The 12,262-nt window shown below is 42.5% G+C and overlaps 1 protein-coding gene across 3 annotated transcripts in view; it reads right to left on the bottom strand.

Moving 5' to 3' along the window:
- The window catches only part of atg5 (ATG5 autophagy related 5 homolog (S. cerevisiae)), a 158,969-nt gene extending 148,050 nt beyond the window's left edge, over nt 1–10,919 (bottom strand). The window contains exons 1-3 of one of the 3 annotated variants that reach the window (XM_072552733.1): nt 10,849–10,919; nt 8,027–8,182; nt 2,838–2,965 (exon numbers count right to left, since the gene is read on the bottom strand). In XM_072552733.1, the coding sequence (XP_072408834.1) occupies nt 2,838–2,965; nt 8,027–8,134 (236 nt within the window). In that variant the 5' untranslated portion in view covers nt 8,135–8,182; nt 10,849–10,919. The remainder of the gene's footprint in view (nt 1–2,837; nt 2,966–8,026; nt 8,183–10,848) is intronic. The other 2 variants (XM_072552742.1, XM_072552723.1) reach the window with 2 other exon arrangements.
- Nucleotides 10,920–12,262: the final 1,343 nt, after the last annotated feature.

Genomic DNA, 12,262 nt, shown 5'->3' with positions numbered 1-12,262 from the left:
ACAGCCAAGTTTCTGGTACCAAAACTGGCTCTAATGTAACGAGGGGTACGTCAGGTTATAAGCGATCGATTGCGATAGGGGAGTCTGTAGTCAGAGGCACAGACAGATGTTTCTGTAGGCAAAAGCGAGAAATCCGAATGGTATGCTGTTTCCCTAGTTCCAGGATCTATGATCTCTCAGACATAATGCAGAATATTCTCAAAGGGGAGTGAGATCAGCAGGAGGCTGTTGCACACATTGGAACTAACAGCATAGAATGGAAAAGGATGAGATTCTGAAGGGAGAATGTAGGAAGTTAGGCAGGAATTTTAAAAGGAGGCCCTTGATGGTATAATACCTGTATTCCTCCTAGTGCCACGAGTTAGTGAGGATAGGAATAAGAGGATAGAGTATATGAATGCGTGGTTGAGGAGCTGGTGCAGGGAGAGGAAGGCCAATTTCGATGGTATAAGGCAAGGACTTTGAACAGTTGATTGGATGTGGATGTTCGCAGGTAAACGGATGGTTGGAAAATGGGAAGCCTTCAAAAATGAGAAAGCAAGTCCAGATGTAATAGATTCCTGTTCGGGCGAAAGGCAAGGCTGGTAGGTCTAGGGAATGTGGGATGACTAAAGAAATTGAGATTTTGCATAAGAAAAAGGAAGCATATGTCAGTATAGACAGCAGAGGTTGAGTGAATCCTTACAAGAGTATAAAGGCAGTAGGAGTATGCTTAAGAGAGAAATCAGGAGAGCAAAACAGGGACACAAGAAAACTTTGGCAAATAGGATTAAGGAGAATTCAAAGGGATTTCATAAACACATTAAGGATAAAAGGAGACCCAGGGACAGAACAGAACCCCTCAAAGATCAGCAAGGCAGCCTATGTGTGAAACTGCGAGAGATAGGGGAGATACTAAATGAGTATATTGCATCAGTGTTTACTGTGGAGTAGGACGTGGAAGATATAGAATGTAAGGAAATAAATGGTGATAGCTTGAAAAATGCTCAGACCACAGAGGTGGTGGTGCTGGATGTCTTAAAATGCATAAAGGTGAAAAAATCCCCACAACCTAATCAGGTGTGCCCTAGAACTCTGTGGGAAGCTAGTGAAGTGATTGCTGGGCCCCTTGTTGAGATATTTGTATCACTGATAATCACAGGTGAGGTGTCGAAAGACTGGATGTTGGCTAACGTGGTGCCAGTATTTAAGAAAGATGGTAAGAAAAAAACCAGGGAACCTTTGGCCACTAAGCAAGTTGTTGGAGGGAATCCTGAGGGACAGGATTTACATGCATTTGGATGGGCAAGGACTGATTAGGGATAGTCAACATGACAGAAGGTGGTGGGGTATTGCTATTCAGACTGGAGGACTGTGACCAGTGGTATGCCACAATAATCGGTGCTAGGTTCACTACTTTTCATTATTTATATAAATTATTTGGATCATTAGGGGGTATTGTTCGTACGTTTGCAGATGACACCAAAATTGGAAGTGTAGTGGACAGTGAAGAAGGTTACCTTAGAGTACAATGGGATCTTAATCAGATGGGTCAATGAGCTAAGGAGTGGCAGATGGAGTTTAATTTAGATAAATGGATGCTGCATTTTAGAAAGGCAAATCAGGACAGGACCAATATACTTATTGATAAAGGTCCTGGGGACCGTTGCTGAACAAAGTGGTGGTTCATAGCTCCTTGAAAGTAGAGTCGCAGGTGAAGGATAGAATAGTGAAGGCGGTGTTTTGTATGCTTTCCTTTATTGGTCAGAACATTTGAGCATAGGATTTGAGAGGTCATGTTGCGGCTGTACAAGACATTGGTTAACCCATTTTTGGAGTATTGTGTGTAACTCTGGTTTCCCTTCTTTGGGAAGGATGTTGTGAAACTTGAAAGGGTTCAGAAAAGATTCACAAGGATGCTGCCAGGGTTGGAGGGTTTGAGCTATAGGGAGAGTATGAATACCTGGGGCTGTTTTCTCTGAAGTATTGGAGACTGAGACGAGACCTAATGGAGGTTTATAAAATCATGAGGGGCACGGATAGGGTAATCAGACAAGATATCTCTTCTCCTCCTCTCCCCACCGCCGCCCCCCCCACCCAGTACTTGACAATTAAAGGGGGTTACTGACAAGCTTATGCAAATTATTACTTCAAGGATAAATCCAAGCACTTGTGGGACCTGTGGCTGTGTCACATTACTACTTTCCATAATATTCATTCAATATTTTCACATTAGATTTACAATATGGGACAAAAGCTCCATTTATAGTGTCCTAGTGCATCATCGGATGACACTCAGAGTACTGCACCCTTTACGTGTATGACTGAATCTGGAACAGTTGCAGCAAAAGTTAATGGAAGGTAGACGCATATTATTTTTTTGTCCATCCCTGGATGCCTCTGAGAGAATGATGGTAAACGGTCTTCTTGAACTGCTGCATTTCTTCAGGTTTTGACAAACACATATTGACAATTCCAGTATGACTTCTGTTCGAACGGAATTAAACATACAATCATGTGTCTGTCGCCGGCTGACTAATCTGATTTGTCCCAAATCACACATGCTTGGTGTTCAGAAATCATACCAGACTCAAAAGGATAACTGTTTCTCCCTCCAAAGATGCCACCAGACCAGAGTTTCTCCAGCATTCTCCTGTTTATTCCAAGTACAAGTTAGTTGTTTTTTTTTTGAAAAGATATATTTGAGTCTCTTGCTAGCAAATTGTGATGGGTATTTTAATGGGGTATAAAATTCCATTATGAAAACACTTGCATCGATCACAAAAACCAGACTACCAACCAGCATTGTAAAATTCACAAAACATAACATGTATATATGACATGAAACAGAAGCTCACCACTTCAATGGTACTCCTTCATACTCAAACCACATTTCTCCTACATCCTCTTGTCTCATTACTTTCTGGAAGTGCTTTTTAGCTTTGTCAGTGACCAGCATCAAATAACTCACTCTTGGTAACAGCAGCTGAAAAGAAATTCAGTAAGTTAGCACATTTCTAGGCTTGTAAACATGCCAAAGTCAGATTGGTTTTTATCATGACAGAATCATGGGACGTGAGGAAGGGAATTCTGTGGAAATGGGCAGTCAAAAATCTCTAAAAGTGCCAATGACATCTGTTACTTAGATGTTCCAGAGAAACCTTTCTGAACAAGGGTTAATTGAAAATTCAATTTTACCCTTATCTGAAATAGTCACAGATGTCAAATAACCACGTGTACCTGTTCCTCCAGTCACAAAGTTAATCTTTCCCACATCTATTTTGTTTGGTGTTGATCTTTGAGGCAATGAGGATCCATAAGAGTACAGTTTGGTGAAAGCTCACTATTCAATTTTCTTACACTCCTTCTGGAGAAACCTGGCATCTCACTCAATATTATTACATTCTTAAGTTTATTTCACTCTGTGCTGTGATTACATATGCAGACAAGAAGCTTTGTATAAACCTTCTTCAGATGTTTCTCTGGTACAGGGATTCATTATGACAGTACTCTTAATTCCAAGAATGATACAACATGGGAAGCCTATTGTGCCAATATGAAAATGTTTCATTTAACCTAATTCTCCATTTCTCCTTAGGAAGCCAATCTTCTATCCTTGCGACCACATCACACACAGCATGAACTCTGATCTTGTGTAACACTATCTGCTACATTATCAAATATATTTTTTGAAATCCAAATACAACTACTATATCAATCCTTATTACATCCTCAAAGAACACTGATGTAGAACACTCAATCCCATTCCCCTGCCCTCTCCCCGTAACCCTTGATTCCATTATCAGTCATAGAGATGTACAGCATGGAAACAGATCCTTCGGTCCAACCTGTCCATGCCGACCAGATATCCCGACACAATCTAGTCCCACCTGCCAGCACTCGGCCCATATCCCTCCAAACCCTTCCTATTCATATACCCATTCAAATGCCTCTTAAATGTTGCAACTGTACCAGCCTCCACACATTCTCTCGTAGCTCATTCCATACACGTACCACCCTCTGCGTGAAAAGGTTGCCCCTTAGGTCTCTTTTATATCTTTCCCCAAGAACCTATCTCTGTCTTAAATGCACTCAACAATTTGGCTTTCACAGCCTTCTACGATAATGAATTCACAGATGTGAGACGCTCTGGCTGAAGAAATTCTTTTTCATCTCATGGCTGTCCCTTCATTGAGCCTATGCTCTCAGGTCTCACTATTTCCAACTGAATGGAAACTTCTTCTCCATGTCCACTCTAAGTAGGCCTCTTGGTATCCTGTAAGCTTCAACGAGATCCTTCCCTCATCATTCCCAACTCCAAATGCAAACCCAGAGTCTTCAACCACTCCTTATATGACAAGGCCTTTATCCCTGGGAGAATTTCTCCAATCTCCTCAGCTATCTCATTCAGAACTCTGGGGTGTAGTCAGTCTGGTCTGGGCGATTTATCTACCTTCAGATCTCTCAGCTTCCCTAGTATTTTATTCATAGTGATGGTCACTACACTCACCTCTGCCACCGACTCTTCTATAGTTTTGGTATACTCATGTTGTCTTCCACTGAGAAGACTAATGCAAAGCAACGATTCAGTATTCCACTATTTCTTTGGTTCCCATTACTACCGTTTGAGTTTCATTTTCTAGCAGTCCAATGTCCATTATGCTGAACTTGCTTACCTTTTACATATCTAAGAACTCCTGCAATGTTCTTTTATATTACTAGTTAGCTTACCCTCATTTGATTTCCCTCCGCTAATTGCTTTCTTTAGATATCTTCTGCTGGCTTTTGAAGGCTTCTCACTAAACTTCACCACACTGTTTGCTTTGCCTTTTCTTTTGCATTTATGCTGTCCCAGACTTCCCTGGTCAGCCACAGTCGCCTCATTCTCCCTTTGTACATTTCTTTTTGGGAATGAATTTCTGATGTAATCTCCAGAATCTCCTGTCATTGCTACTCCATAGTCTTTCTTGATAGGTTCCCCTCCAATCAGCTCATGCCTTTGTAGTTACCTTTACTCAATTGTAATACTGTTACATCTGCTTCCAGCTTCTCCCTCTCAAACTGCAAAGTGAATTCTAACATACTATGGTCACTGCCTTCCCTAAGGGTTCCTTCATCTTTAGCTCCCTAACCAAGTCTGCCTCATTACATGAAATCCAAAACGGCCTGCTCCTTAGCAAGCTCTACCACAAGCTGCTCAAAAACAAAATCTCAGAATTCCTTTTCTTGGATCCGCTACCAACCTGATTTTCCTAGTCCACCTGCATATTGTAGTCCCCAATGACTATTATAATAGTACCTTTCTTACATGCCTTTTCCATTTTCTCATGTATTGCCTGCCTCACATCCTGACAATTCTAAGAGGCCTTTGCAGTTCCTCAACTATCTACACAGATTCCATGCCTTGCAACTGTATATCATTTCTTGCTATCAATTTAAATTTAATTTCTTACTAACAAGGAAACCCCATGTCCTCTGCCCATCCTTTCAATTAATCCCTGAATATTCAATTCCCAGCCCTGATCACCTTGCAGCCACATCTATGATACCCACAGCATTATACCTGCCGATTTCAATCTGAGCTGCAAGCTCATTTACCTTCTTTCCAACATTGTGTGCATTTAAGTACAACATGCTCAGTCCTGCGTTGACTGTCCCCTTCTCATAGTTGTCCCGATCTCTGCTGTGCCTCAAGTTAGATTCCTGGGCCTTTGCACACTGTCTGTCCTATTACTTGTTTTGGAAACATAAATAACCTCTGCTGAGCCCTCCCCCTCTTTAATTTTTTCATAACTTTCCATGCAATTGAACTCATTCCCACTATTTAGTTTAAAGCCCTATCCACACCAGTCAGCTCATTTCGCCAGGTCTCTGGCCCCAGCATGATTCATGTAGAGTGCAATCCATTGAAACAGCTCCCTCCTTCCTCAGTACTGGTACTAGAGTCATAAAGTCATAGAGATGTACAGCATGGAAACAGACCCTTCTGTCCAACCCGTCCATGCTGATCAGATATCCCAACCTAATCTAGTCCCACCTGCCAGCACCCGGCCCATATCCCTCCAAACCCTTCCTATTCATATACCCATCCAGATGCCTTTTAAATGTTGCAATTGTACCAGCCTCCACCACATCCTCTGGCAGCTCATTCCATACACATATCACCCTCGGCATGAAAACGTTGCCCCTTGGGTTTCTTTTCCATCTTTCCCCTCTCACACTAAACCTATGCCCTCTAGTTCCAGACTCCCTGACCCCAGGGAAAAGACTTGGTCTATTTATCCTATCCATGCCCCTCATAATTTTGTAAACATCTATCAGGTCACCCCTCAGCCTCCGACGCTCCAGGGAAAACAGCGCCAGCATGTTCAGCCTCTTCCTGTAGCTCAGATCCTCCAACCCTAGCAACATCCTTGTAAATCTTTTCTGAACCCTTTCAAGTTTCACAACATCTTTCCGATAGGAAGTAGTCCAGACTTGCACGCAATATTCCAACAGTGGCCTAGCCAATGTCCTGTACAGCTGCAACATGACCTCCCAACTCCTGTACTCAATACTCTGACCAATAAAGGAAAGCATACCAAACGCCTTCTTCACTATCCTATCTACCTGCGACTCGACTTTCAAGGAGCTATGAACCTGCACTCCAAGGTCTCTTTGTTCAGCAACACTCCCTAGGACCTTACCATTAAGTGTACAAGTCCTGCTAAGATTTGCTTTCCCAAAATGCAGCACCTCGCATTTATCTGAATTAAACTCCATCTGCCACTTCTCAGCCCATTGGCCCATCTGGCCCAGATCCTGTTGTAATTTGAGGTAACCCTCTTCGCTGTCCACTACACCTCCAAGTTTGGTGTCATCTGCAAACTTACTAACTGTACCTCTTGTGCTCGCATCCAAATCATTTATGTAAATGACAAAAAGTAGAGGGCCCAGCACCGATCCTTGTGGCACTCCACTGGTTACAGGCCTCCAGTCTGAAAAACAACCCTCCACCCACCACCCTCTGTCTTCTACCTTTGAGCCAGTTCTGTATCCAAATGGCTAGTTCTCCCTGTATTCCATGAGATCTAACCTTGCTAATCAGTCTCCCATGGAGAACCTTGTCGAACACCTTACTGAAGTCCATATAGATCACATCTACTGCTCTGCCCTCATCAATCCTCTTTGTTACTTCTTCCAAAAACTCAATCAAGTTTGTGAGACATGATTTCCCACACACAAAGCCATGTTGACTATCCCTAATCAGTCCTTGCCTTTCCAAATACATGTACAGCCTGTCCCTCAGGATTCCCTCCAACAATCTGCCCACCACCGAGGTCAGGCTCACCAGTCTATAGTTCCCTGGATTGACTTTACCGCCCTTCTTAAAGAGTGGCACCACGGTTGCCAACTTCCAGTCTTCCGGCACCTCACCTGTGACTATCGATGATACAAATATCTCAGCAAGAGGCCCAGCAATCACTTCTCTAGCTTCCCACAGAGTTCTCGGGTACACCTGATCAGGTCCTGGGGATTTATCCACTTTTAACCGTTTCAAGACATCCAGCACTTCCTCCTCTGTAATCTGGACATTTTGCAAGATGTCACCATCTACTTCCCTACAGTCTATAATGTCCTATAAATTCAAACCCATTTCTCCCACTTGAATCATTGAGCCACACATTTACCTCTTTAATTTTGTTGACCCTGTGCCAATTAGCCTACGGGTAAAATGTTTGAAACTAGAGGGGGTCAACTACTCCTGAACAGTTTCTATCAGCATGGTGGGCAGTGGAAGAGAAGGAACAGTCAACAAGCAGGAGAAAAGATCTCTGACACAAATCCAGCACTGGCTTTTCATCAAATAAATTGTTCAAAACAAAAATCAGATGGTTAAATATCCCTACTTATTAACAGAATATAGAAAAGTACAGCCTATGGGTATGAAATGTTACATTCATTTTAAGTAATTTGCACTGAATGCCTCAATCATAAACCGAACAGGTCTTGTCCCGTTCTGTAAAGCCAAAGATTACAAACAACTGTTCTCCTTCCTCAGACTTACATAATAAGGTTCAGCCTCTCTTTCAGTTATTTCATCCTGAGATAAAGTGAAACAGGTTGGTATTCTTCCAAACCAAACGTCCCGTAATACATCTCTGTCATCTGTCATTTTTCCAAGATTCAACGTAGCACATAGAGACAGTTGCTCCTGTCACAGCTTTGGGAGTAAAAAGAAAAAAACATTTTAAAATGAGCATACATTCAGCTGGTGAAACTTTGTGTGACACTGGTGTTGTGTTCAGCTCTAAACATTTTTCTCCCTTCCCATTAACCCAGAATAAATTCATCATAGCATGATTGAAGTTAAAAACCTGCGAGTAAAAAGTGAGCAGACAGCCATAAACACATTCCGTCAACCTTCTTGAATTCATAATAAACACAACAAATATCCATTACATCTTAATATCCTGAATGTTTTGCTTTAACCTTCAAATTCCAAATAATAAATAATCTGCAAGAGAATCTCTCCATAAATTTTCAAACTAAAAATCTCTGGTATTAATTTACTGACTTAGAATTACTGAATTTTACAGTCTAGGCCATTCAGTTGATACTGTCAAAGCAAACTCATTGCCTAGTTTCTTGATTTCTGTGTATTTATCCAGACACCTTTTGCAAGTTGCAATGGGCTTAATTCCTATACTTTTCTGGCGAAAGAGTAGATATCTAACGTCCTTTGCATTAAGAAAAAAAATCACAGTTTGACCATTGCTGAAAAGAATAAAGTTGCCAAAATTTTGTCTTACACTCATCAAAACAAATGTAAGAATGCTAAATTTCAAGCAAGTTGAAAATCTCACAACACCAGATTATAGCCTAACAGGTTTATTTGAAAATACAAACTTTCAGAGCTAGCTATCTGATGAAGGAGCAGCGCTCTGAAAGCTTGTATTTCAAAATACAGTAGAACCTTGATTATCTGAACGAGACGGGTGGAGAGTATTTTGTTTGGATAATCGATAATTAAATGGTAATTTACGACTGTCAGTTATCCGAACATTTCTCAGTTATCCAGCAATGCATGCCATCATGCTGTTTAATCAATAACTGATCTATCATAAACAAATGGTCATTTCAGTTCTGGTTATCAAACATTTCTCGGTTATCCAGCAATGCACGCCATCATGCAGTTTAACTGATAACTGAATGCTGAGTTGCCTAATGCCATTTTTACAGGGCCTTGAGATATTGTTCTGATAAACCGAAATTTGGATTATCAAGACTGTACTGTGAACCTGTTGGACTAAACTCAGTGTTGAGAGATTTCCAATTTTGTCCACCCCTGTCCAACACTGGCACCTCCACATTAAATTTCAATCAAATAATGTGTACAGAAGGAAGACATCCCTCTCTTTAGCTATATTCAAGAATTGTATCATCAAGCAATTACTTCATATTTTGCACTCAAAACTAAGCAGCTCACTTTCATAATCAAGGTAAATTCTTGCAGGATTCTAAAAAGAGTAGGCCAAGCAAACTTTTGAGTCTGTACTGCTTTTAAAAGAGTCATGGTTGATCTTTTAACTCCTCTTTCATTATTCCCATAGCTTGATTCCCTTATCCCTAAAAGTACCAAGTCATGACCTAATGTCTCATCGCAGTTTGAAACTTATTTCTTCAGTCAGAGGTAGTGAGCCTTAATTGTTGACTTCACTTATCCTATTAAGTCCCTTAAGAATTTTGTGTGTTTCAATTAGATGCCTCTCAAATCTTTTACATCTATGCCACCTCAAATCCTAAAACAATTTCCTCAGCCCAAGAACCAATCCACAGAACATTTGTCATGTTTGCTTAAAAGCAAATTAAAAGCAAGAGCTTTGACAAAGGGTCAGTTAGATTCAAAACATTAGCTCTTTTCTCTCCTTACAGATGCTGCCAAACCTGCTGAGATTTTCCTACATTTTCTCTTTTGGTGCCATATTTGCTTCATGGCTAGTACATCCTTCTATAGACAAGGAGGTCAAAAATGTACCTCATAAATAGCAAAGATAATTTTAAAACATTGTCACACTTAGTTAAAAATCACACAAGACCAGTTTATGGTCCAATAGGTTTATTTGGAAACACTAGCTTTTGGAGTAGTCACATTGGTACTCTAACACCTTTGAAACAAAATCTCTCGTACTATTTTCTCTCCTATTGCTTGCTGCACAAAGTCACATATTACCATTCAATAACTTGAATGTCGCAAATTCTTAAGGATTACTCTACATCTCCCCAATTGCACTCCATTTATGTTTTAGTCCAATATAGATAAGAGCATCAGAAACTCAAATGTATAATGATGAAGCAATCCAAACTGCGTAGATTAAAATCTCTGGTTATAGCAGTCCTATTTAATAAGGAGGCTAAGTTCTCTAAAGTCCCTTTTCTGATCGGAGTCGCAATACTTCACCTCATTCCTAGGCCCAGATACATGTACATACAAGGAAAGGATGGCAGAACGCTACGTCGTCAAACAAAAGAGGAAGGGTAACAAAATTTCGGACAGCATTCACGACTTTTTTTTTGACAACAACCCTTCCGGAAACTTGTTCTGTTTCAAACATACGTAAGTGGAATCCTCTGATTTTTGCAGAGAAACTTAATTAACTAAACAGCTCCAAACTAACGGGCAGCTGTGAGCAAAGTCAGACACTGATATTCACGGTTTAAAGACACAGTAAAAGGAAGTGTCAGTCATTCACATCAAACCATATCACCCGCCCCACAGCCCAGCTTCTTCCTTCAACAATCAAAATCTGGGTCTCAATTCCCCCCCAAACTATAGACGGACATACCACCCCGCTACCTCCGCGGGAACGCGCACAGGCGTAAACACACCTGTCTCCCCGGGGACGCGCACCTCGAACTGAACCCTGACACGCGCACACCATACGTCCCCTGCCTCCCCCCCACCGGGGTCGCGCATGCTCCTCCTCCTCCTCCTCTCCTCCCCCCAAACCGAGGGAGGCGCAGGCCCAGTCCCCTGGGACGAGCACAGCCCTAACCCCGCCCCTCCCTCCCTCCAGGTCGCCTTGAGAGACAGTGAAGAGGCGGAAGCGGCCCACGCGGGGGTTTGAGACTTGCCATCTTACCCGAGGTTCCCCCCCCCTCCACTTCCTCTTCCTCTTCCTCCTCCTCCTCCAAATCCCGAGCAGCGGTGGCGGCGGCGGCTCCCTCCCACACGGATGTACCGGTCCGTCCTTCCGCCCGCCGGATCCCCAACCCCCAACGAGCCGTGACCTCGCGCACAACCCGCGTCCGCAAACACGTCATCACCACCGGCAGCAGGATGGGCGCGGGCCAGGTGAGAGTGGTGCCACAGCGCCGCCTCCGTCTTGGAGGAACCACCACTGCCAGTCTCCTAACAGCTGTGGTCCAATGTGGGCAGTATGCCTTCAATACGCCGAGTTTGCACCTTCAAAGTCGACTGGGACAGTCAGCCGGAAACCTGACAGCAGGAACCTGCCCCACCATTGAATTAGATCCTGGCTGATCATCCAACTCAATGCTACTTTTTTGCACTCTTTCCATATTCCAGAACTGGAAGTATTTGTGGGGGTAAACCAGTTAAAGTTTCAAGTCCAGTGATTCTTCTTCAGAATTGTAGAGCTACCAGCAGCTGGTACCCATGATTTAAAAGCAATTTACCTGACACTCATTGTAAGCATTGTTTACATAGCTGGTGGCTCCAGCAGTAGTTGAAGTTTGCAAAGCTTTAATTGGCCACAAGTAGTTGATTGGTTTGGGGACCAGTGACCAGCTTTCAAAAACAAAGACTTTCTGCCAACAACAACTATTTGACTGATTCTCAGGTTGCTGACTAGCTTGGGACTATGAACAAGATGCAGAGTTGTCATTAGTTCTCCACCATCTCACAGACTGTCTCTATTCTCTGCAACCAAAACCACCTTAAGTCTGAAGAATATCAGTTTCTCTTTCCTCTAGTTTCAGTTCCTGCTCCTTGGATGCTGCCTGACCTGCTGTGCTTTTCCAGCACCACTCTAATCTAGACCCTGGTTTCCAGCATCTGTAGTCCTTGTTTTTACCTGTAACTTTTAACTAACCAGTTAGAGGTTAGATTACTTACAGTGTGGAAACAGGCCCTTCGGCCCAACAAGTCCACACCGACCTGCCGAAGAGCAACCCACCCAGACCCATTCTTCTACATTTACCCCTTCACCTAACACTACAGTCAATTTAGCATGGCCAATTCACCTAACCTGCACATTTTTGGACTGTGGGAGGAAACCGG

Source organism: Chiloscyllium punctatum, chromosome 3 (assembly GCF_047496795.1).
Source record: "Chiloscyllium punctatum isolate Juve2018m chromosome 3, sChiPun1.3, whole genome shotgun sequence".
NCBI lineage: Eukaryota > Metazoa > Chordata > Chondrichthyes > Orectolobiformes > Hemiscylliidae > Chiloscyllium > Chiloscyllium punctatum.
The sequence above is the reverse complement of the archived record's forward strand: the minus strand, read 5'-3'. Positions and strand labels throughout refer to the sequence as shown.